The 25,638-nt window shown below is 28.9% G+C and overlaps 1 protein-coding gene across 1 annotated transcript in view; it reads right to left on the reverse strand.

The window, feature by feature from the left end:
* The window catches only part of LOC127285137 (division abnormally delayed protein), a 68,836-nt gene that overhangs the window by 3,513 nt on the left and 39,685 nt on the right, over window positions 1-25,638 (reverse strand). The window contains exons 5-7 of the mRNA XM_051310974.1: window positions 12,538-12,845; window positions 2,271-2,433; window positions 120-327 (exon numbers count right to left, since the gene is read on the reverse strand). Of these exons, the coding sequence (XP_051166931.1) occupies window positions 120-327; window positions 2,271-2,433; window positions 12,538-12,845 (679 nt within the window). The remainder of the gene's footprint in view (window positions 1-119; window positions 328-2,270; window positions 2,434-12,537; window positions 12,846-25,638) is intronic.

Below are 25,638 nucleotides of genomic sequence, written 5' to 3' on the forward strand. Positions count from 1 at the left end.
ATATTATAATATAAATTAATATTTTATTACATTTAAAAAATTTAATTTATTATATTTAAAAATAATTGTTTCATAAAAAAGTATTTCATAAAAAATAATGGATAAAAAAATATTTATACATAATGTAGTTGGACCCATTCCTGAGCCGGAAGACTCGTGTCCATCTTCATCATCACCCGCGTTGTCTTCATCTTCGTTATCACTATCGTCCGTATCGCGATCTCGTCCCGTCAATGTCCAACCTGCTCCACTGCCTGATCCATCAAAAGCCTCGTCAGCCAAAGGCATTCCAATATCAGGTGCAAGAGATAACTGTGATTGAACCACCTGTAAAGAAAAAAAAAAAAAAAAAACATCAAATTTTTATTCCCCTTTTTTTTGCCAATGGAAAAATCTTTTTAATCTATTTTCTTTTCTGTACCAATTACGGCGCGTTCATAAGAAATAACTATTATATTTAATATAACAGTTGCAAAATGATTAAAAAAAATTATTTTAATTTTTTTTTTATACAATTACTTATCATTTAAACAATTATTAATTTAATTAATTTGAGATCAAATTTTTTCCCTCGCTGTAATTGAAACATTTTTAAAATTTACATTGGCTTCAATTACAGAGGGCAAAGTATCTTCAAAATACACGTAATTTTTGGTCATCGAAACTGACACGAACGCGCCGTAATAGAAAATTAGTTTTAATTTCTCATATTTGTTTAAATAATCAATTTCTATAAAGTTAAATATTTTTTTTTAATATCTAAATAACATAAGCTTTTAGTTTAATAAGTCTTCAATTAACTTTATACAATAGAAATGTCAAATTTTCTATTTCAAAGGAATTTTGACTCGAATCGCGCCGTAATTAGTACATTTACCCTAAAAAAATTAAAATCCGTACAGAAAATCACAGTAAAAATAAAATTATAATTTATATAATTAATTCATTAATTGTATAATTAACTATAAAACTATAACTAAATTATATTATAATTAGAAAAATTGAAAAAAAAATTAAAAATTAATTATTAATATTATTATTTATTATTAATTAAAAATTAAATTTTTTTTTAAATAAAATAAAATAGAAAAAAATATTTATTTGATAATAGTCAAGGAAATAAAAAATTATTCTTAAAAATTTTAACACATTTTTTTAAATATAAAATTTGACAGATTGTCATTCATATATATATATAGGGCAACAATTTACCAATGTTTAAGAATATTTAAAAACTTTGATTTTTGGTACATTTGAGTAAGAATGCCCCATATACAATAGTTGAATGTCTGATTCGTAGCGCGTGGGAGATGTCTATACCTAATCGTCTGTTTTTGAGCTTGTCAATATATTGGTGTATAATTACATATGAAAAAAAAAAAATTCGAATGTGGGAAGCGTGAATCATTTATTTCTCATCTTGATATGGCAATATACAATAAACAAAAGTCAGAGACAATTTGTTCTGATCCAAAGTGCCTATAAGATGAATATCTCAAATTACTCTTTTGTAGATTTTATGACTTTTTAGCTAATACCATCCATATACGATATATGCTAATTTAGCCTCGACACCAAGCCAAGAAGTGCCACTTTATACTCTGTATATAATTCATTAGCATCGTCTCATAAAAGGTGTTAATTTTCTATATATGAAAAAAAAAAAAATTTTTTTTCTTCAATGTTCTATTAAAATTCTTTTCACTAATATTTAATTATTTATAGTTTTTTTTTTTATATAAAACTATTTAATATTTTTCAGACAATTATTTTTTAAACGAATTTTCATTTTTCGAATGAATTTTGAATTTCATTTTGACGAAATTTTTTTTTTTAATTTTACTAATTTTTAGGCACAAAATTTTTATTTATAAGGAATTCTAATTTAATTGAATTTTAATTAAGCATAACTCTCATTTAGAATTTGTTTCGAATTTTTAAATGCAAGAATTTCCAAATTCACCGAATCTTATAATTTGTACGAATTTTTATTTTTTATGAATTTTTATTTCAGACAAATGAAGAATCGTCGTTTTAAGAATTTCTGTAAATAAAAATTCAAACAAATAAAGTTACGGCGAATTAGAAATTTTTACGAATTTAAAATTTGTATCACTTAAAATTTTGTTGAATGAGAATAATGATAAATTAAAATTCTTTTGGGTAAAAAGAAAATTCAGTGAAATAAAAAATCGTCTAAAAAATAATTGTAAATAAAATTTTGTTAAATAAAATAAAAAAAAAAATAATAATAATAATAATAAACAAACCTGATTAATATGCCTTAATTGATCAATTAAAACACTGGTGTTGCCATTGTTATTGCCATGTTTGCTTAATCCAACGACTGCACTATTTAATGATGCTGATAACGTGAATTCTGGATTGTACTTCTGAGCAAGAAGACTTGAGTCGACGACGGTCTTTACGTACCTAAAATCATAAATTATGATAACAATTTTAGAATTATTTTTTATTCAAATGATAAATAACTAAATTTAGTTTTTTTTTCTTTAAGAAATTCCTTTAAGGATAAAGAATTCCATATAAAATAATTTGTTAATAACAATTACTATTTATTATTAAATTATTAAATTATTATTATTATTATTATTATTATTAAATTAAATTATTTGTAATAGTAAAGACATAAATTAATTACCTAACTGAATATTTAATGTAATTTTAATAATAATTTAAATAATTATTATACACCCAGAAATAATATTTGTTAATTAAAAATGAAAAAACTTTTGAATGAAAAAAATTTAAGCAAAAAAAATTAAAAGAAAATGATTTTTTTAAATCAACAAAAACTTTTTTTTCTCAGTGTATATGTTTGTAATTATATATAAAAATAGTGGCGATGAAAAAAATTAACTGCTCGAGTTTTGAATAGATTTAATCATGGGGAAAGCATGTTATTAAAGATCACTTGTAATTGAAACGACAATATATAAAAGTTCAGGTGTTGCGGCATCATTCTCCTATGTCACGGTCGCGCATCATCTTGTAATTATAGATTTTCATCTAATATAATACCACTCTTGAATGTACATATCCTTTCAATCAATTTATGGTTCACTTGAATGTACCACAAGAAACTTACATCGATCGTCAAATTAAATAAGCCGGCAAGGCACATCAGGTGCTGGTATAATTATTAACGTAATACTTGTTTTTTGTAATAATAAAAAAAAAAAAAAAACAAATTCAAAATAAATAGCCGCTGTTTTTGTTATATATAAAAATTTCTCATAGAATTTTAAAATATATAAAATAAATAAAAAAAGTTAACCTATATTAAAAAAGGAAAATAAATTTTTTTTAAATACAAACTTTTTGGAATTTGATCCAATATAAAGAAATCAGTACAAAGTAGCTAATCTACTTTTTTTTTTTTTTTTTTTCTTAATGTTTGATTTCATCTGATACATAAGGTGATTGACGTATGAAGGTTGAAAGGGTGTCTGGGGTCCAAAGAATACACAAGATCACGTCCAACTAGTTTTTGTCAAAGTCTTTATATATATATATATTTTCTGTCTCTTGTGCGGTCAATACTTTCAATCTCTCTTTCACGGCTATAGAACAAGAGTCCAATGGAGCAAATTACTTGTTAACAAGGAACGGAAGGTCGTCAACAAACGTTGTGAATAGCTCGTATTTAGTCTCTTCTTATATCCATCAAGTTAACGCCTCATATCTACATATATACATCAAAAATTTAATATTTTCTATCGTATTTGTTTTATTATTTTATTTAATTTTAAATTTGTATATGGAAAAAAAGAAGTTTATTATAAAATATATATATGAAATAATTTTTTAGTACAAGAAAAATTGTAAGAGGATTTTATTTAGCATATATGTAATTAAAATTTCATTTTTCTTTAAAAAGATATATAATTTATTTTGATGAATGTTCAGTATATTTTAGTAAAAAAAAAAAGAAAGATATCTTGAAGGATGTCGATTGACACCAAGAACGTCGCGAAAGCGTTTTCTATAAACGAGAAACAGGTTCCCAATATACTGAAATATATAACTACAGGTTATGAAATTTATTAAACCACTAGACTTTTTTTTTTTTTTTGAAAAATAGAGAAAATGTCCTTGTTGCAAGTATCGAGTTAGTTTATCAAATACTTTATTATAAACTAGATCCAATAAACTTATGATGTCAATCTTTTTTTCCGTTTTTACAAATTTAGAAAGAAAAAATGTTTTCGTTTTCAATTCGTTATGTTATTAATAATAATTCGCATTTCAAGGGACTGGAAAAAAATCCGATGTAAGCGTGAATGCGAATTATGCGGGTCCGATATACGTGGGTTTCTTTGTATTAAATTAAGTTTTAATCCTTAAAATAGCAGTTTTTTACCAAGTTTACAAAATCGAATTTCATTTGCGAGCGCTTTGTAATCATTAGTATTATTTCACATTAGGGTAAACATTTTTGAAAAATGAAAACATAAAAAATTACCGACATAAAAATCTACATTACCGACTGATGGTAAAACAGGAAAAACGAACATATCAAAAATTATCGACATAGAAATTTACATTACCGACAGGTGATAAAACAGGAAAAAATGAAAATATAAAAAATTACCGACATAGAAATCTACCATACCATCAGTCGGTAAAGTAAACTTCTATGTCAGTAATTTTTATATTTTCATTTTCCAAAAAACCGTTGTGCCATCAGTCGGTAAGGTAGATTCATGTGTCGGTAATTTTTTATATTTTCTTTTTCCAAAAAAAAGGTTTTTTTACCATCGGTCGGTAAGGTAGATTTCTATGTCAGTAATTTTTTTTGTATTTATATTTTTCAAAAAACTGTTTTGCCATCAATCGGTAAGCTAGATTTCTATGTGGGTAATTTTTTATATCATAATTTTCCTGTTTTACGGAAACGTGGATTTCACTGTAATATTAAAATGCAAAAAAGTGGAAAAAAAATAAAAAATTAAACCGTGGGACGGCCGTGTGGCTACTGTACTCGGTGATACTGACCCGAGTTCGATTCTTTCCGGATTTTTTTCGGAATTTAATTTTCGAATACATTTAAAAAATATTGAATTGTCTATGCTAATCGTATATTTTATTTGAAAAGACAGGTTTATGGGAGCAGAAGAAATGTTAATTTAAAAAAAAAAACATATAGTTATAAACAAAAAAAAAAAGGATCAAAGTACAAAGGTCAAGAAGAAAGAATATTTGAAAAGACATGATCACTGCGTGTGGAGAGAAACGACCCTTCCAAGTCCATGATTATTAATCAACGACAAGCGTGTCGGCACTTTCAAACGTAACATATATAACACATAGTGAATCTTTGGGAGTGATATATACAGGGCCGCAGCTGGGGGCCATGAAAACGAACCACATGAGACCAATCGACACCCTTTCGCCTCTATTTCTTTCTCTCTCTCTCTCTCTCTCTCTCTCTCTCTCTCAATTTCGATGACTCGCTTCTTTTATTATGATGAGATTATAAACTCTTTTTCACGGTTAAGCCGCGGATTTTTTTTAATTCTATTCATAAGATTACCACATGAATTAAATTTTATAGAAAAGTATTCATAATTTTTCGCGTTTATTACATAACAACAACAAAAATTATCTACTTCAATTAATTAATTAATCGATATATTTATACATAATCGATATATGATCAATATATCTAATTGTATAATCGATATATGATTGATATATTTATGGATAATCGATATATAATTGATGCAAAATAGATATATCGATAAATAATCGATACGTAATCGATGTGTAATCGAAATATTGTGTATTCGATACACAATCGGTACTACATCGATATACAATCGATGTAAAATCGATAGGTCGATAAATAATCGATGTAAAATCGATAAATAATTAATGTAACATCGATAAATGATCAATACAAAATCGATGTGTAACCAAAATATTGTTTATTCGATACATTATAATAATCGATTATTTTATTTGTGATTGAAACAAATACCATTTATAATTAAATCAAATAATAATTTTTTGCTGTTATAATATTAAATATATATATTTAATCAAATAACCGTTTATTTGAATCATTACAGTAAAATATATGAATTATTCGATTTTTTAAAACATATTTAGAAATGTCTAAATATATATATGAAAATTTGATTTAATGGAAATTCCGCTTAAATGGAAATTTAATCACATGAAAGTTGAAGCACATAAAATAAATTGAGAATTGTAAATTTATTTAAGTGAAAACTGTGATTTAATAATAATTTGATTATAAATGGATATTTTAAATGAATTATACTATCTCGCAGTTTTATGCACCTTGAGAAATTTTTTTGAAAAAATCGAGGAAAAAATTTCCTCTCAAAATAAATTTTTTTTATATTCTGCATGTGAAAAAATATATAATATATATAATTATTAATAAAAAATTACTAATAATTTTATTTTATTTTATTAATAAAATATTATTAATAAGAAATTAAAGATTATATAATTGTTTGATTCAATTTTTGAATGACAAGGATAACATAGAAATGTATACCCCTCAAAGTGTATACGTATATATATGAATTATTAGACGCTCATTGAAGCAATGAGACAGGACATTCAAGCGGCGGGGCAATTATTTGCGAACGTCGCTCGTAAAGGACTTAAATATTTGCCAGAGACGGTTTTGCATCGCTCGTTAATGCGCAAACACACAAAGGCCCTTTAAACAAACCTCGTTTATTCGTTGGGTATTTCGGTCAACATATATATATATATACATATATATTTAAAAGGACCGTGTTAAGCAACTTGTGAGACGATAAATCTTTGTCTATAAATCCTTCTTACTAATCGCTTATTATTTTATCTACATAATAAACTTGTTGACATTTTTTTTTTATTCTTTTTTTATTTTTATAAAAATCTCTTCTTGATTAAATTTTATTTAATTCAAAAGAAAGCAAACCAAAAAAATAAAAATTTTAATTTAAAAAAAGGAACATTTATTTAAATATATATATTATTTTTTGAATTTAAGATATATATGTAAAGTTTATTTTAGTTGATATAATAATGTTATATCTATGAAGAATATATTGGATTTCGCAGAAAATGCAAATTGCTCGACTGAGAAAATACGTGGCTGAAAAATGTTTCGATATATATATATATATATAGTTAACTTATATTGAGATTTATATATTTTGTGACACAACTTTAGTGAGAGTTCATTTCTTTTTTGCCTATGTGAAGTGGTATGAAAAGACTCCTGTATACGACTGAGAATAGGTTTTTATATACTCACGATAGAGGGAATAAATATACACATAAGTATGCCACTCGCGTGCCTCTTTCAAGTGCCAAAGCTTCCGCAAGGATATAGAAATCTTATTTAGTTGAATTCTCATATAATGAGATTCTATATATCCTTTTAATGTCCATTCAAAAATATGTTCATTCACTCTCTAAATCTGAATTAGTAAAAATGTTTACTAATTTGAATTAGTGACTCACTTTTTGCTTCTGAATTAGTAAAATTTTATTAATTATTAGTAAATTTGACTAACAATTAGTAAAATTTAACTAATTCAGAAGCAAAAAGTGAGTAACTAATTCAAATTAGTAAACATTTTTTACTAATTCAAATTTAGAGAGCACGTCTTTTTTTAAAAAAAAAAAAAAATTTTCCACCCTATGGTGTGCTAAAATGAAAAAAAAAATTATTTTTATTATTTGAATAAAAGTTTTTGTTGATTTAAAGAAATCTGTTTCCTTAATTTATTTTGCTTCGTAATCATTAGTATTATTTCACATTAGGGTAAACATTTTTGAAAAATGAAAATATAAAAAATTACTGACATAAAAATCTACATTAATGACTGATGGTAAAATAGGAAAAATGAACATACAAAAAATTACCGACATCGAAATTTATATTACCGACTGGTGATAAAACAGGAAAAATGAAAATATAAAAATTATCGACATAGAAATCTTTTTTTTTTAAAAAAGTCTTTTAAAAAAAAAAAAAAATTTCCACCCTATCGTGTGCTGAAATGAAAAAAAAATTTATTTTTATTATTTGAATAAAAGTTTTTGTTGATTTAAAGAAATCTGTTTCCTTAATTTATTTTGTTTCATTTAAAATAAAAACAGATATATATATATATATATATATATATATATATATATATATATATATATATATATATATATATTCATTGAGAATATAATTTTTGTTATTTGCTATGTGTGGGCCATAAATGATATTGATTTCTTTTTTAAAAATAATTAACTAATTAATATCCGGCCCTTTATACCTCGAAATAATAACACAGTATTTATATAATTAGACTGAAACATATATATATATATATATATATAAACGTCGAGTTAGGATATTTAAAATTGTAAATAGCCAACGTTTAACCTTTCTTTCTTCTTGTTCTCTTTTTTTTATTAATAACCAGAGAACTGCAATTTCTCTGGAATTTCAAATGTCAGTCGTAACGGAAATCATGAAAGTTGATCATTTCCGGGCTAATATTGCGATTGAAAGAGCAATTATCTCTGCAGTTTTCTATATAACTACGGCCCTTTAATCTCGCGTATTTTAGAGGATTTTATAAGACTTATATAGCGATGTGAAGCGTAATATTTAGGTTAGCATTATATCGTATTTTATCATCATATATGGTCAATATACCAAATAATTTATATCTTCGATCATTTATCTACTTTTAAAAAAGTGGGTTGAATTTATTAGAATTTTACTTCTTTTTCAACTTTTACTATAATTTCCTCTCATTTTAAGAATACTGATTTGACACTAAATTTCCATTAGCATAATATATTCAAGGTTGTAATATTCCTCTCATCGTTTTAAAAAAGGAATTATTATTCAGATATAATTATGAAGAATAATTTTTTCATTGATTTCTGAATATTTTGTGTTTTTCTTTTTAGATTCCTGTTTTTTTTTTTTTTTTGTTTCACTCATTTTTCATCGAGATTTCACATCACGTTCTGATACATGAATGAATATATATATAATATATATATATATATATATATATATATATATATATATGAGTTTTCTTTTTGCAGACTCACGATTCCTCATTCTCTTCCATTTCAACTGTCCTAATTTTCCAATGTTCTGGTATACTCGGTTCTTTCTGAAGAGATCTCATCGTAAAAATACAAAGAATGACGCAACAATTCAAGAAAATCTATATAACATTAACGAAATGTGCAGAGAGAAAAAGAAACAAAATAATATCATTTCAGAAAAAATATCATATCTAAAAGGACTAAAAATTTGCGAAATTTTCAATAATCGAGATAGGAGTAGGATAGAAATAGAAGAGTTATCCCCAGAAAGATACAAAAAATTTATGGAGCAATTTTTGATATTATCTATACAGCATCCAAGTCAAAAAAAAAAAAAAATACTTTTTGATAGAATACAACCAACTACAATGGAACAAAAATAACAATAACTACAAAATAAATTAAAGAATAAAATTTTATGTCTGAATGTTTAGGCACAATATATGTATATATATATATATATATGTGTGTGTCTTTGATCAATCATCGGAGGAAGCAGTGCGTTCATGTAACTTTACAAACAAGATGCAATCGATTATTTGTAATTATTAGCGGCGCCAAAGCGAATATAGCAATTTATCACTTGAATCGATCTATAGGCGATATATTGGATATATACATGCATATATACGATCAGAATTTATTGGTGTCAGCGCATTTACATTCGTTTCATATTACTTTATTACTGACAGTTGTGCGTTCTCGTAAATATTATAGATTCACAGGAAGTTATTAAACAAAAAATTTTTCCCAGTAATTAACAATATATAATGCTTGTTAATTACAAGTGAATTAAAAGTTTCACAAAATATTTCCGATTAAATATATAAATATCATAAATAATATATTCATTGAAATATTCTCTAAGGGACCTTAGATTCCAACAAATTTTAGGTTATGTTTAGTTTTACCTTGATTTTTTTTACTATTATTTTGTTAAATTTTACTAATTCAAAAGCAAAAACTGAGTCACTTAAATTAATTAAAATTTTTACTAATACAGATTTAGAGAGAAATTGTATGTTTCGATTTTGTATAATATATATATATATCATCTGGAACAAGCTTTTACTTGTGCGCGCTTCTGCCAGACAGCGTTGAGCGTGGAATAAAAAAATAGACAATAAATTAAAGAAGATTAGATAGTGACTATTCGCAACTAGCACATATATATATATATATATATATATAAATGAAGTAATATTCATACGTCCTCAAATAATGTTTATAAACTAAAAAGAAGAAATAAAATTGTGTTCTAATAATAGAAAGTGAGTGAGAGAGAGAGATAGTGGATGAGGTGAATAACAACAAAAATTGTCATCGTGACCTCGTCGCGAATATAATATAAAGAGATTTGGCTGCGTTTGCACTACGCAGCATCCAACGTCATGTATCTATATAGTCGAGTCTCGTCTGCGACACCGCGGCGCCCCCGAGGCCGCACCCGTAGATTTTACGTTTGCCAGACTCTTTGGCGGCTATGGACTGTGCCAATCCGTTCTTCCGATTAAATTTCTCCTCCACCTACTTCCATCTCTTATATTTGCCACTATCCGTTTATTCTTCTTCTTCTTCATACATCTCTCTCCTCTTTTCTCATATCATATCGTCACTTTTTTTCTTCTAGAGAAAGTGTTTCCTATTATTGCCAATTCTTTTTTTTTTTCTACTCTTCAACTACTTGTCAGTTTAGACATCAATTTTCAATTGATTCGAACTATTCTCGTAACTTAGATATATTACAGTACGATAAGACAATTATCTTATCAATATATAATTGATAATTTCCATTACTGGAATTATTTTCGTTTTAAAGTATATATAAATTCGGAATTTTTTTTTTTCCGAATTTATATTATTTTTATCTAAATCTTTTCACAAACAGGAGAAAAAATAGCAGTGATTTTTTTTTTGAAGAATTTTTAGACACTGAATTTTTATTTAATAGAATTCTTAAAACGTTGAATTTTTATTTGTCCGAAATTGCAAATGACCGAACAAAAAATCGACAGAAAGATTTCGGCGCTATTTTTAAAATCCATCAATCATGATTTTCTTGACAATATCATTTGTTTGGTGAATTTTAAAGCCGAACTTTTTCTCTCGATTGTTTCTTCGTCCATTTGCAATTTTGCGGACAAATAAAAATTCGATGTTTTAAGAATTCTGTAAAATAAAAATTCATCTAAAAAATAATTCTATATCTAATAAACCCACTTGAAAAGATTCCCCGGAAAGTACCCCCTGGAGGTTCTATTAGAATTCCGCCGGAAGTTCCAACGTAATTCCGTCGGAATTCCATCGGAGTTCCAAAGAATTTCCTATGGGATTCCGACAGAATTAGGACTCTAAAAATTTTGAAGAAAATAATCTGAATTCCGTCGGAAAGTGCCCCCTGGAGGTTCTATCAGAATTCCGCCGGAAGTTCCAACGTAATTCCGTCGGAATTCCATCGGAGTTCCAAAGAATTTCCTATAGGATTCCAACGGAATTAGGACTCTAAAAATTTTGAAAAAAATTAATCGGAATTCCGTCGGAATCCCGTCGAAAATTCTTTGGAACTCCAATGAAATTCCGACGGAATTACGTTGGAACTTCCGGCGGAATTCAGATTATTTTTTTCAAAATTTTTAGAGTCCTAATTCCGTTGGAATCCTATAGGAAATTCTTTGGAACTCCGATGGAATTCCGACGGAATTACGTTGGAACTTCCGGCGGAATTCTGATAAAACCTCCAGGGGGCACTTTCCGACGGAATTCAGATTATTTTCTTCAAAATTTTTAGAGTCCTAATTCTGTCGGAATCCCATAGGAAATTCTTTGGAACTCCGATGGAATTCCGACGGAATTACGTTGGAACTTCCGGCGGAATTCTGATAGAACCTCCAGGGGGCACTTTCCGACGGAATCTTTCCAAGTGGGAAAATTCTTTAAAATGAAAATTTTTAACTAATAATTTTTATAGGATAATTATGCGACCCCTCCTAAAAGAAATGATTAAACATCAATCGGAAACATTTGTCACGGATGAAAGTAATTTTAAAATAAATAAAGAAAACAATTTGGAAAAAAAGGGAGTGCATAAAATCTTTAACGATCACTCGATCAACAATGAATTATCCGTATTGGACACGTTTCGCTCGTTATAATTCCTGACACGTACGCGCGAATAGAAAGAACGCATTGAAGGAGAATATATATATATATATATATATATATATCGAAAAGAAATGTTTAATATAACGTCGTGCCATATCGACATTACAGGCAATAACGTATATAAACATTTCGAATATATTCCAAGAAGATGTCTGATTCATTCTTTCTTTTTCTCAATTTTCCACTTTCTGGAGTGAATTCACATAAAAAAGGGCAAAAAAAAAATGTGAATAATAATAATATTTGTAAAATAACACTTACTCTCCAACACGTTCTCCATTCCAACATTTTTCATCAGGATATTCCTCGCAAATGTTATCAGCCAGCGTCCCGTAAAAAGAGCGTGATCTAACGACACTCGCCAAAAAATTACCAAGCTGTGCGTGTAATTGTGTGGACCATGATGTTCGATGAGATGAAGAAAATGATTGTGGATGATTCGTTGCAATATTTACATGCTGCTCCAACATTGATGATGACGATCTTCCTGTTTTTATTATCGACGTAGTGGAACTTGATGGGAAATCTTTCATCGGTTGAAATTCCGGTCGACCACATGCCTTACGCACCTGAAAACAAAAATTTTTTTTTTCAAATTAATTAATTAATTCCATAATTACGTGTTTATTAATATTAAAAAAAACTGCGTTTTAAAAAAATAAATGTTAAAAATTATCTTGTTTGTGCATTGTATCACAATAATTTTAGATTTTAAAGGAAGGTTTAAAGAAATACAATCTTCTTCTTATCTACAGGACACGTGGCAAGTTTACACATTTATTCATTGCTGATAAAATGGGACGTGAGAATATGCCGTAAGAAAAAAAGGATTTCTTTTTAAACTTCATTATTTTCACACATTTTATAATAATTTAGTAAAATCTTGACTGTTTCATTTATCAATAAAAACGTGCGATCGAATTTTGTCTACACAAATTGTAAATTTTATTTTAAAAAAATCGAAAACGATAACATTATATAAAGTAGAAAGTTATATTAAAAAATTACCAACACAGAAATCTACCTCACCGACTGATGGTAAAACAGTTTTTTTTTTTGAAAAAAATAAAAATACAAAAAAAATTGCCGACATAGAAATCTACCTTGCCGACTGATGGAAAAACAGGATTTTGGAAAAAATTACAGTATAAAAAATTACCGACATATAAATCTACCTTACCGACTGACGGTAACGGAAATTTAAAAAATGAAAATATAAAAACCTACCGACTTAGAAATTTACCTTAATAATTGATAATAAAGAGCGTTTTTGTTGAAATTTTATCAACTTTTTGAAAACTGTTTGCCAACAGTCGGTAATTACAATTATTCGGTAAGGTAGATTTCTGCGTCGGTAATTTTTATATTTTTATTTCGAAGAAAATTACTATAATGTAGATTTCTGTGTTGGTAATTTTTATATTTTCAAAATTTTTCTTTACCAGCAGTCGGTAAGATAGATTTCTGTGTCGGTAATTTTTTATATTTCCATTTTTTAAAAAAAAACTTCTTTACCATCAGTCGGTAAGGTAAATTTCTAGGTCGGTAATTTTTTATATTTTTATTTTTCAAAGTTTTTTACCATCTTGTTAATTTTTTAACCATCTATGTATTTAAATATATTGTTAATATTTATTGATATTATCCAAAGTCGTTGGAAAATAACTCGACTGTTTTGCTTCTTATGCAACTCAAGGAAAAAGGGAATAACTGAGAGAGGGAGAGAGAGAGAGAGAGTGAGACAAGGGAATTAAGAGAGAAGATGGAAAGCGCAAGGGAATTAAGTCTCATTTACCTTACTAAGCACATAATCCTTAAAGTTTAAGGCATAAACAGTAAACCGGTGGTTAGACCCTCGACGTCTAATTAAGACAGTGAGCGTGGGCGTGCAACCACTGACGTGGGTCGTCTTGGTCGCAGATTTTATTTCTGATTTTTTTTTATTTCTACAACTCTCTCTCTCTCTCTCTCTTGCACTCTTTCGCGATGTCGTCTACCTCCGTGAAACAAGACGAACTAAAAGAAATTAAAAAAGAAAAGAGTCAACTCTGCAAGAGTTTCGCAGTGGTGGGATAAAGAAAAAGATAAAGATAGACGATACTGCGTGAGCGAGTTCGGAGAGCGCTGACAGGCGCAAGTGTTGATTCCACTTGAAAATTAATCAATGCAGAAATTTTATCGTTTTTCACGTCATTTGCTATATCGTTTTAACGCAAATTTTTCTTATAATCCAGAAAGTTGTTATTATTATTTTTTTTAAATTCACATACCTAAAACAAGCTATCAGTACAGGATATATGTTCTAATATAAAAAGTATAAAAAAAAACAAAAAAATTCCTATATCATGTGAAAGGAATTTTACACGAATAAAATAATATATTTATATACTTAATATCAATCTACTGGAATTATAATTTTATAAGCAAATGTACACATACTTAATTATGCTATAGCTAATGCATTTTCTGGTTTTTGCATCTTATTATCTTAAATGCATCTTTGATATAACATTATAAACTTTCTGTGTAACATGATTTTTAATTTATTTCTAGATAGAAGTTTATTTAGATAAAAAGTTAATGAGTAGACAAAAAAAAAAAATGATTGTCATATTGAAACTTTTCTATTTCTAATTATCGCAAAACTTGAGTATATAAAATAAATCAAAAACAAACGTCAACTTAATAAATGAAATGAAAAAATGAAATGAAATTTATGCAAAAAAAAAAAAAAGATTTAAAAAAATATAATATAGTGTAAATGGAAAACTTTTTACGAATTCTATATAATATACTCAAAGATCTTTTTGATAGAAAAAAAGTAGCTGAAGCGTCATCAAGAACTCATTAGAGAGCATTGAAAGAAAAGTGGTGTGTGCTTGAAAACGTTAAGCTTGAGGGGTATTACGAATTACTCGGTGGGGGGGTGAGAAAAAATGAAAAAAAAATCTGTTAAAATTACGTCAACTTTCATTTTTTTTTTCGGAAAATTTAAAGTGTAATCAATCAAGGTTTTTCCTGTTTAATCTTCTTTTATATCAGATAAAGTAATTATATTACTAACTTTAATAATATAATATTTAATTTGTGATAATTTCCCAAAAGACTTATTTCCTTCTTCCAAAAATTTTTTTTTCCTAAATATAATCTTTTTTTTCAATTTCACAACCCTAAAGATCGTAATATCATTTGATATATTGAATTTTCTACTATAGGAAATTTATTTTCCTCTAAATCAAATTCCCCGAAATAAATCAACTGGCTGATTCCTTTACTGCAAATGGGATTTGGCAATATGTTGAAGGGAGAATCTAAAACGTTCTTTGACGTTATATGTGTGTGTTACTTTTTTTCCGGTCCCTTGCTTTTTTCGCAAAAAAAAAAAAAAAAAAAAAATTGCTACAAATACTATCAAATTAGTACTGTTCTCCGTTACTAAATATATATGCGAATACTGACAAAATAATACAGGTTGCCAGTACAGAGCCAGTATTAAACTACTACTGCTCAACAGTACTAATTGGCAGCCAGTACTGGACCGGTATTGAATATTTATCCATTATTCAGACAATGTAGAATAAATACTGAACTTTGCCGATATTGAGCCAGTATATAGCCAGTATTTGTAGTAAACCAGTACCTGGCCCATACTGAATCAAGACTGTACTTCGCCAACTCTGAGCCAATACATAGCCAGGATTGAATCCATACGAGTACTTTGCTTGATTCTTCAACCAATAGTTGTCAGTACTTTATCTGAACTGAACTTGTAGTGAGCCAATGCAGACAGTATTTAATCCCTACTGATTGCCAGTTATACGCTAGTAAACAGCCAGCATTGAAACTATATTGTTCAACAGTAATTGTTGATCAGTCAATATGTGTTAAAATTTTTCCAGAATTAAAAAAATAATAAACCAATATAGAGACAGTATTTAATCCAAAGTGGTTGCCTCTTTTGCGCCAGGACTCAGCCAGTATTGCATCAAGTCTAATTTAGTAAAAGGGGAATTTTTTTTTGTTTTTATTCGTAAATCAAGAAACTTTGCACGAAAATTGTACATATTCATCTCACTTGGAAAGATTCCCCGGAAAGTGTCCCCTGGAGGTTCTATCAGAATTCCGCCGGAACTTCCAACGCAATTCCGTCGGAATTCCATCGGAGTTCCAAAGAATTTCCGCGATGGGATTCCGACGGAGTTCCGACGGAATTAGGACTCTAAAAATTTTGAAAAAAATTAATCGGAATTCCGTTGTAATCCCATCGGAAATTCTTTGGAACTCCGATGGAATTCCGACGGAATTACGTTGGAAGTTCCGGCGGAATTCTGATAGAACCTCCAGGGGGCACTTTCCGGGGAATCTTTCCAAGTGGGATATAACATTGCGTAAATGTGAATACTTTTGCAATGTGAATTTGTAAATTCAAAAAAAAAAAAAAAAAAAAGAAAAAAGGATTTGACGAAAGGTTGTGGATGCATTTAAGTTATCATCGCTTACGAAGGCCAACGCAATGCGGTGAACGAACGATAAGTGTCTCGGGGAGGATAAGAAAAAGCTCATTGCACGTGTAATATGATTCTTACTATTGTAACACTAATCACAGTGTGCTTCAAAGCAAGAATGTCCATTTATAATCTAAAAAAAAATTTTGCACGAGTGATACAATTTCTTTCTTTCTTTTTTTAAAGAATTGTTATTTAAAAATAAAATTTCTAATCTACATTCGGATGTATGTAGGCAAAAATAACACACTCCTCTTCTTTCTTTTTATATTATTATTTCCGTTTTAAAGTGTAAGGCAATCAGAATTTTTATGAGCTTTTTTATTAGTCTTTTTCTACTTTAAATTGCCTACGTCGCGAACGTATTATATATACAGCAGGGCATTTTCATATATATATATATATATACGTTAAACTGTAACATAACACAGGAGCTTTACAACTTACAAGGAAACTTTGTGTGAGGCAGTAAATTTCTCAGTATACCGTTCAAGCCCTATTTTTCATTCATGTACAAGTCATCGACCGCGAATAACTTAACTGAATGGCGAACATATACAGTGTATATTTGTGACCCGTTTAGTTTTTAAATAAATAAGTCATACGGATTTTATTGGTACAATAATATTTTTCCTATACTGATTTGTTGACTTCAGTTAAACATAATTAACATGTCAATAGAGTCCTCACGACAAAAAAGTTCAAAGGTTCAAACAAATGACATACATATATACATTAACTGAAACAAACGATAATTATTAAATTACTATTTAGATTTTGCAATTAACCAAATTTTTATTTGACCTAACTATTATTTAACCATTGTTATTGTTAAATCCAAATTTGATAGAACCAGTACTGAGTAAATATACAGACAGTATTTAATCCCTACTGGCTGCCAGTTTAACACCCAGCCAGTATTGAATCTGGTATTAATTAAATTACCATTTAACCGAATTTGCATTCAACGAAATTTTCTATGAGAAATTTTGTTATAAAATTCCAGTTGACTGAAGTTTCTATAGCTAATATAAGATATTTTGTTAATTTTTTTTGTCTGTGTCCCACCTGCCATTATTATGCACTTCTAAAACGGTTTCTAATAAACATGATGAATGATAGGATAACAGCCTATATATGTACACAATCTCTTGAATCTCCTGAACAAAAGTCTCTATTTGAAACCACACCCCTTGGTGAAGACAAAAAAAAAAATCCCCCGAAGCGCATACTGCGCCTTATCTTTTTCAAAAATCAAGTAACGATCTTGTTTTCAGACGCGCAAGAGGAGAATCCGGAACAAATGCGGTGGCCCCTAATCTCGACACTTTACATCACTCGATTATCAAGATACATGCGCGATGTAAAAAAAAAAAGGAAAAACGAGAGGAGAGTCATCGAGAGTAGTGTGGATAAGGGAAATCCTACAATATGTAAGTAGTTTGTTGTACATATAGCATATATGTAACCGGATCCTCTTCACTCTTTTATTCTTTCTCTCTCCCTCATTTGCACCCAGCTGATTGTGAGTCACACACACACACACAACCCTATAGAGTTATTATGAAAAAAGACAATCAGAACGGAAATCGGATCCTAATTTTTCCTGTGTGATGTTAAATTCGTGATTGGTGATTAGAATTAGATATACCTATATATTCACAGAAAATTAAATGGCATTAAAATAAGCTGCAACGCTTATTATTTTAATCCAATTTTGCTTATTTTAATCCATTTTGGTATTAAAATAAGCAAAATTGGATTAAAATAATAAGCGTTGCAGCTTATTTTAATGCCTTTTAATTTTCTGTGGTGGCATTAGTTACTGTGGCATTAGTTACTGCGACATTAGTTACTGCGGCATTAGTTACTGTGGCATTAGTTACTGTGGCATTAGTTATTACGGCATTAGTTACTGTGGCATTAGTTATTACGGCATTAGTTACTGCGGCATTAGTTATTGTGGCATTAGTTACTATGGCATTAGTTATTATCACAGAAAATTAAAAGGCATTAAAATAAGCTGCAACGCTTATTATTTTAATCCAATTTTGCTTATTTTAATCCATTTTGGTATTAAAATAAGCCAAGTAAAAATTAAATTCGGTAAAGAATAGGCCAAGGAAGAATTAGAAAAAATTAAGAGTAGAATAATAATCGGAACAGATAACAAATTAGACCAAATAAGAATTTTCTTAAAAAGAGATTAGGTAACAAGAATGAGGCTAAATAAAGATTAATCCTAATAGGAATTAGCTCAAGTAAGCATTAGAAAATGTAAAGTTTGGTATAAGAATTAGAAAAGATAAAGATTAGAACAAATAAGAATTAGACCGAATGGAGTTTAGGACAAATAAAAATTATATTATGTAATAAATTATGTAAAATTAAGTTTAAACCAGATAGAGAATCAGATCAAGCGTAACGATTAGAAGTAAGAATTAGATTAAATACAGAACAGACTAAGTGAAAATTATCCCATATAATTCAGCGAAAATTAGATTGGGTAAATATTAAATCATATCAAAATTAGGCTAAGTACGAATTAGGGCAAATAAAAATCAGACAAATATAACACAAAAAGTAAATATTAGGATTAGAATTAGGACAGATAAAGATTAAGCCTAATAAGAATTAGCAATTTCTCTAAACCCTTTAAGTGTGTGCAGTTTGCAAAGTAGGGTTTCTCGCAAATTTCAAAAGAAAATTACGAAATATTTCTCCATGACAAGAAAAAAAAACTGAAACAGCTGATTGTAATAAAAAAAAAAAAAAAAAAAAGATTGCGAATTATTGTTTCCATAGATGGTAAACGATGAGTTAAGAGAAAAAGAAAGACAATGAAGAGGAAGCGAAGAAAGGGCAAAAGTCCAGTTTTAACAGAGGGATAGTTTTCATGAGACACAAGGCCAAATGCAATGGAGAAAGAGAGAAAGAAAGAAAGAGAGAGAGAGAGATGGAATCTGTGGAGTGTTGGCGATATGGGATGAGTTGGTTTGGTCCATGCAAGGGAATGGTGAAAGGGAGACGAAGAAGAAGGCACACCATCACCACCCCATGGCGCGCCCATCGCATTCCTCGCATCCTTTTGCCACTGCTGCTTTGACTCTGCCGCTCTACTTCGGTTATTCCCTCCTCTTGCTTGCAACCTTTCGTTGGGAGTCAAGAATCAAACCTGATCGTATAGGTATTTGCAGGGTTCGACGGGCTCGTGCGGTCCTTGATCGGCTTCCGCTCAAAACTCAAGGGAACCTAAAACCCAGGGAGCAGACACTGTCTACCTCTCTCTCTCTCTCTCTCTCTCTTCCTCTCTCTACACCTTTATATATATATTCTTGTCAGACAAAAAGCCGCGTGCCAATTACTAGAACTCGAAATAGTTCCATTGATTTTATCAACTTTTAATTATTTTTTCTTAAAAAAAAAAAAAACCAGATTTATTTTAACCTTAAATTTATCCCAATTCTGATTGACAATATAACAATCATTACATTGACGTCATGTGTGGCTAAATTGATTGAACTCTGAACACCCTGAGTATATAATCGTTCATTCTCAATAATGTCGAACAGAGATATAATTTAATAAAAATCTAGCAGAGTCTAATATAAAAGTATGGTGTACACCTATTTTTAAAATACGAGAAGGATCTTTTGATGTTGGTTTATTTATTTTTATTTTTGTTGCATCGGCCCAGTTCGCGAGTCGAATTCACGCCAAGATAAACATAGCGGAAAACAAGTCGACTGGAAAATAATATATATATATATATATATATATATACTAGAAAGAAGAAGGAAATTTTCTGTGTGCGGTGAAAAAGAAACACCCCAAAACCATAATATTGAGAGTCACAATAAAAGGGAGTCTGCTTTTGCCCCTATATATCTATAAAAATATTTGGATTTTCCCTTTTCGAGAAAGTGTTTTTTTACCATAATTAATATGTCCCTAAATAGAAGAACTTTTTTTCGATTATTATTTATTAAAGGACATTAAGAAAAATGGTTATTGAAACAAATCAATTATATATGTTGACCTTAATTCCTTCGATAATAATTTGTCATCATTTTAATTTTTCGAAAAGAATAAACGTAATAAAACAAATTTTTATAGTTTCGTGAGTATATAGGGCAAATTTTTTTTTTTTTTTTTGGTCCAATATCTAGGCCAAAACAGAAAAATAGATCACGAAACATTATTTAAGATAAAGATAAAAACTAAGAGGATTACAATCCTAATTCATTGAGAGAGGATATAAATATATAAAGATCTTAAGGGGGGATTAAGAAAAATTATATCTTATCCATACGTGAATCTCTTCAATAAAATTGTGTTAATCGAATCAAAAACTTTTACTAACTCTGGAGATGACAGAGGGATACTATATATATATATATATATATATATATTAAAAAAAATAAAGAAAGAAAAACAATTGTTTTTCTTCTTCTTTTCTTATTGCATATATATATACATACATATTCCGTATACATTATTCTAGGTTGACGTGGAGAAATTGCATGTCGAGTGGCAAAACGTAACTCACTTCTGTCAGAAAGATATATCATATAAAATGATAAGAAAAGTAAATAACGCGATATATATAGAAATAGTGTATATTTAAAAAAAAAAAATAAATAATGTTAAAATGTGAAATTTTTTTTCAACAATTTTTTTTTTAAAGAAATGATAGAAAGAATTGAGATTCGAGTGTAGGTGAAATGCAATATCAACTTTTGCCCTGTCTTCCAATAATAGACCGATAACCTACATTTTTCTCCTCTTTATACACTTTTCTCCTTCCTCTAATATATATATATATATACATATATATATATATATATATATGACGCATCGCAAAGGAAGGGACCTTAAACGCAAAAAATTATAGGTTATGTTTTTTTTTTTAAAGTGAAAATATATCAAGTCTTAATACAAACCAATAATGTTAATGTATTCATTATATTTAAAATAATCAATAAAAACTGATTTATAGATATTATAGAAACAAAAAGAAACTTTTAATCGAGGTAAAACTATCGTAATCATAACCTATAATTCGTTTGGTTCTAAGGTCCCTTTCTTCGATATGTGACAATCCACAGTGAATGGAACCTTAGTTTCAAATGAATTTTAGGTTATGTTTAGTGATTGTTTTACCACGATTAAACGTTAATTTCTAATTATTAAAATCATTAATACTCTCTAAATCTGAATTAGTAAAAATGTTTACTAATTTGAATTAGTGACTTACTTTTTGCTTTTGAATTAGTTAAATTTTAATAATTGTTAGTAAAAGTTACTAAGGTGTCATTCATAAAGCATGTGATACTTTAGGGAGTAGGGAGGGGGGTCAGCAAAATATCACACTCCATATTAATCGGTATTGGAAAAAGCATCACAAGGGGGAGGGGGGGGGTGTTAAAATTCTGAAAAAATGTATCACATGCTTTATGGATGACCCCTTAATAATTAGTAAAATTTTACTAATTCAGAAGCAAGTTTATCGCATAAAAAAATCACTTTAAAAAATACAAACATAACCTAAAATTTGGTAGGAGCTAAGGTCCTAACAATTTTTAGGTTATGTTTATATTTTTTTAAAGTTAAAATTAAAAAGAAAAGTTAATATTAAAATTAAATAGACAAAAATTTGTTAGGACCTTAGCTCCTACCAAATTTTAGGTTATGTTTGTATTTTTTAATGTGATTTTTTTATGCGACAACGTTTACTTGATATTTGCGAATCTATAAAGAAAAAAGAAACAGAGATCCTATTTTCAAAACCTGTTTATCTCTCTCTCTCTCTTTCTTATCGAAGATTACCCTTTTAGCTTCTGTTACCCATTTCTTTCTTTCTTTCTTTCTTACCAACCTTGTTCTCTTTCTCACGCTAATGAATGGTCACGTTTACTCTCCGCAACTTATATATATGGTTTAAAGCGAAACAAGCCAATTCGTGCGACTACAAATACCAATAATGACTCTCGCGGTGTACATGTATACATATATATATATATAAAAGAGAGAAATAATTTGAGAATGGAAAAAGAGACAAAAAACAGGAAAGAAGAACAGGAAATAACAAAAGAGCAGTAAATGAAAAATGGAAAAAGATCCATTGAGAGATAGAGAGAGAAGTCTATTGTATAATATATATATGCATATACATGAGTTTGCAGGTCCGATTGGCTGGAAAAATAGTGGTTTGAAGCGTCAGTCACATGGCAACAGCAATCGCTCGTTCAAAGCTAACTCGTCCCTTCCCATTTGGTTACATATATATATATACTCCATCGCGGTCCAGCGATATATATTGACTGCACTCTAAAGCTGGTCAAATTCTCTAAAGAATCTGAAGAAAGAGATAGAAAAGTGAAGAAAGAGAGAAGGAAGAAGAAAAGGTATAGAGAAAAAGAAAAGAAGCAAATTTGAGAGAAAGGGAAAGACGGAAAAGAAGATTGCAAGTGAGGAAAAGAGATGAGAGGAAAAGAAAAAGAGAGAGAGAGAGAGAGCTCGATCACGGTACGTGCGAGTTCTTTCAGGTATAACAGGTTCGCCTGGCCTCCCTTTTTAAGAAAGCATCCCTCCCTGCCGCCCTCGCGTGCCAAACCCGACAACATTAAGGTTCGCTATATACGCAATTCAATGTGCTTTAGAAAAATTCCCCAACTTTTCAATCTTTTAATTATACGCATATTTTATTTATAAAAATTAATTAATTTCTAAGACTCACAGCACGAAAATTTTAATTCAAATTTTTTTTCAACCCCATGGGGAATCGAAACCCAGACGATGTAATACCTATTCTAAGCGCTTTAGCGACTACGACTACAGTAGACTATTGACTTCATGAACTGTAATTTGGAAAAATTTTAATATTTTCATTAGAATAAGATATTTTATTATATATGTTTAGTAAAAAATGCTTTTGATGTTAAATAATCAAAAATAAATCTTTAATAAAGCAAAAACTATCATGAACATAACCTAAAATTTTAAGCAGCTAAGCACCCTTTCACCGTGGAGCGTCACACATATTTATAAGATATAAATAAAAATAAATTTCCTTTTTATCCAAAGTAGAAAAATATTGTTTCTAAGTGCCATATATTGCATATAGAGAAAATATCAATGACAATATGAAAAGAAATCTGTGACAAGAAGAGGAGATGTTTCTAATGAGGACAAGAATAATAGATGAGAAAATAGATAATAAAAACATTGGAATGTTATATAGGAAAATAGAAGAAATATCTATATATTGTTGTAAAGAGAAAGAGAGAGAAAGAGAGAAACATATGAGGTGGCAGCTCGTACAAACTGCAAAACTATCCTGTTACATATATTCTCTTCTATTATCTCCTCTCTCTCTCTCTCTTTCTCTTCTACCTCCTTCTCTTTGGTTCAAGAGTCCTTTATTTCATTTTTCCCCCTAGTTTCGTACACTGTGCATTCTCTCTCGTCTTGCGTTCAATGCCCATCGGCTGAAGCGAGAGCCAGTCAGCCAGGCAACACGAGATATAAATCGCCCCACCACATGAAGGATATGCAGTTTCATGTTTTTTTTTTTTTTTTTGATAATGAACGATTCTCTCCTTTATGTTCCGATACAACCAAGAGAGAGAGAGAGAGAGAGAGAGAGAGAGAGAGAGAGAGAGAGAGAGGCAGAAAGAGGCGTTGCAATAGAACTAGGATCCTCCACCGGAAATTATTCTTCACAATTTCGTCTCATCCACGATTAGCCATCGCAAAATTTAAAAATCGATTTAACAAAGGGGAAGAATAAATTCAACTTATATACTTTAACCTTATATATATATATATATATATATTCGCGCCAACATCCATTATTTTTCACTGTAATTCTTAATTTTTTAAAGACTTGCAAGTATTAAAATTATTAAAACTTTATCTAAATTTTGAGGTTATGTTCAAGTCAAATGTCTACTTTCACGGCGCGAGGAGGACGTGACTTTAGCCAAAGGGTTATTTTCACGCCGCGGAAGAGACGTGACTTTAGCCAAATATCTATTTCCACGTCATAAAAATGACGTGACTTTAGCCAAAGGGTTATTTCCACGTCGTAAAATTGACGTGACTATAGCCAAAAGTCTATTTCCACGTCGTAAAAATGACGTGACTTTAGCCAAAAGTCTATTTCCACGTCATAAAAATGACGTGACTTTAGCCAAAAGTCTATTTTCACGCCGCGAAAGAGACGTGACTTTAGCCAGTACTTAACCAATAATAGCTGTTAGTATTAAAAAAAAGATTAACAGTTTTTGACCAATAATGGTATTGTCCGATTCTGCGAAAAAATATTTGCTTTCTCACATAACTATAAACTCTGTTAAAATATTTCTCATGTAAAAATGAGTAACAGAGCAATTAATTTAACCGAAAAAAAAGAAACTAAAAATTATGAAATACACTGGAGAAAGAAGAAGTGATCGTGAGCTCAATGTGCAAAATTTGTGATTTGCCTGCTGCTGTTGCTACTGTCAGACCAGCAGGCGCGAATAGCAACGACATTATTTCTCGCGCAGTCATGCCAAGAAACGTACATTATAAGAAATACCAAAAATACCATATAGAAAGCACAGCTGTTTTATATTAGCCGGTTTTAAGTAAGAAATAAAAAATCTCAATTATATAATCGCAATTCATTTTTTCAGTCTCCTATCAGTAACAAATTGCGAAATTTTTTTTTCTCTTATATAGAAAATTTAAAAAACAGAAAATACTAACAAGAATTTTTTTTTTTTATTTAATTCAAATAAATTATCAATTTGATTCGAATAAAAAAAATTTTCCCTTAGTGTATATATATATATATATAAAACTAAGTGCT

The sequence above is a fragment of the Leptopilina boulardi genome, unplaced genomic scaffold, assembly GCF_019393585.1.
Source record: "Leptopilina boulardi isolate dan_hultmark-lab unplaced genomic scaffold, ZJU_Lbou_2.1 LbouV2_330, whole genome shotgun sequence".
Lineage (NCBI taxonomy): Eukaryota > Metazoa > Arthropoda > Insecta > Hymenoptera > Figitidae > Leptopilina > Leptopilina boulardi.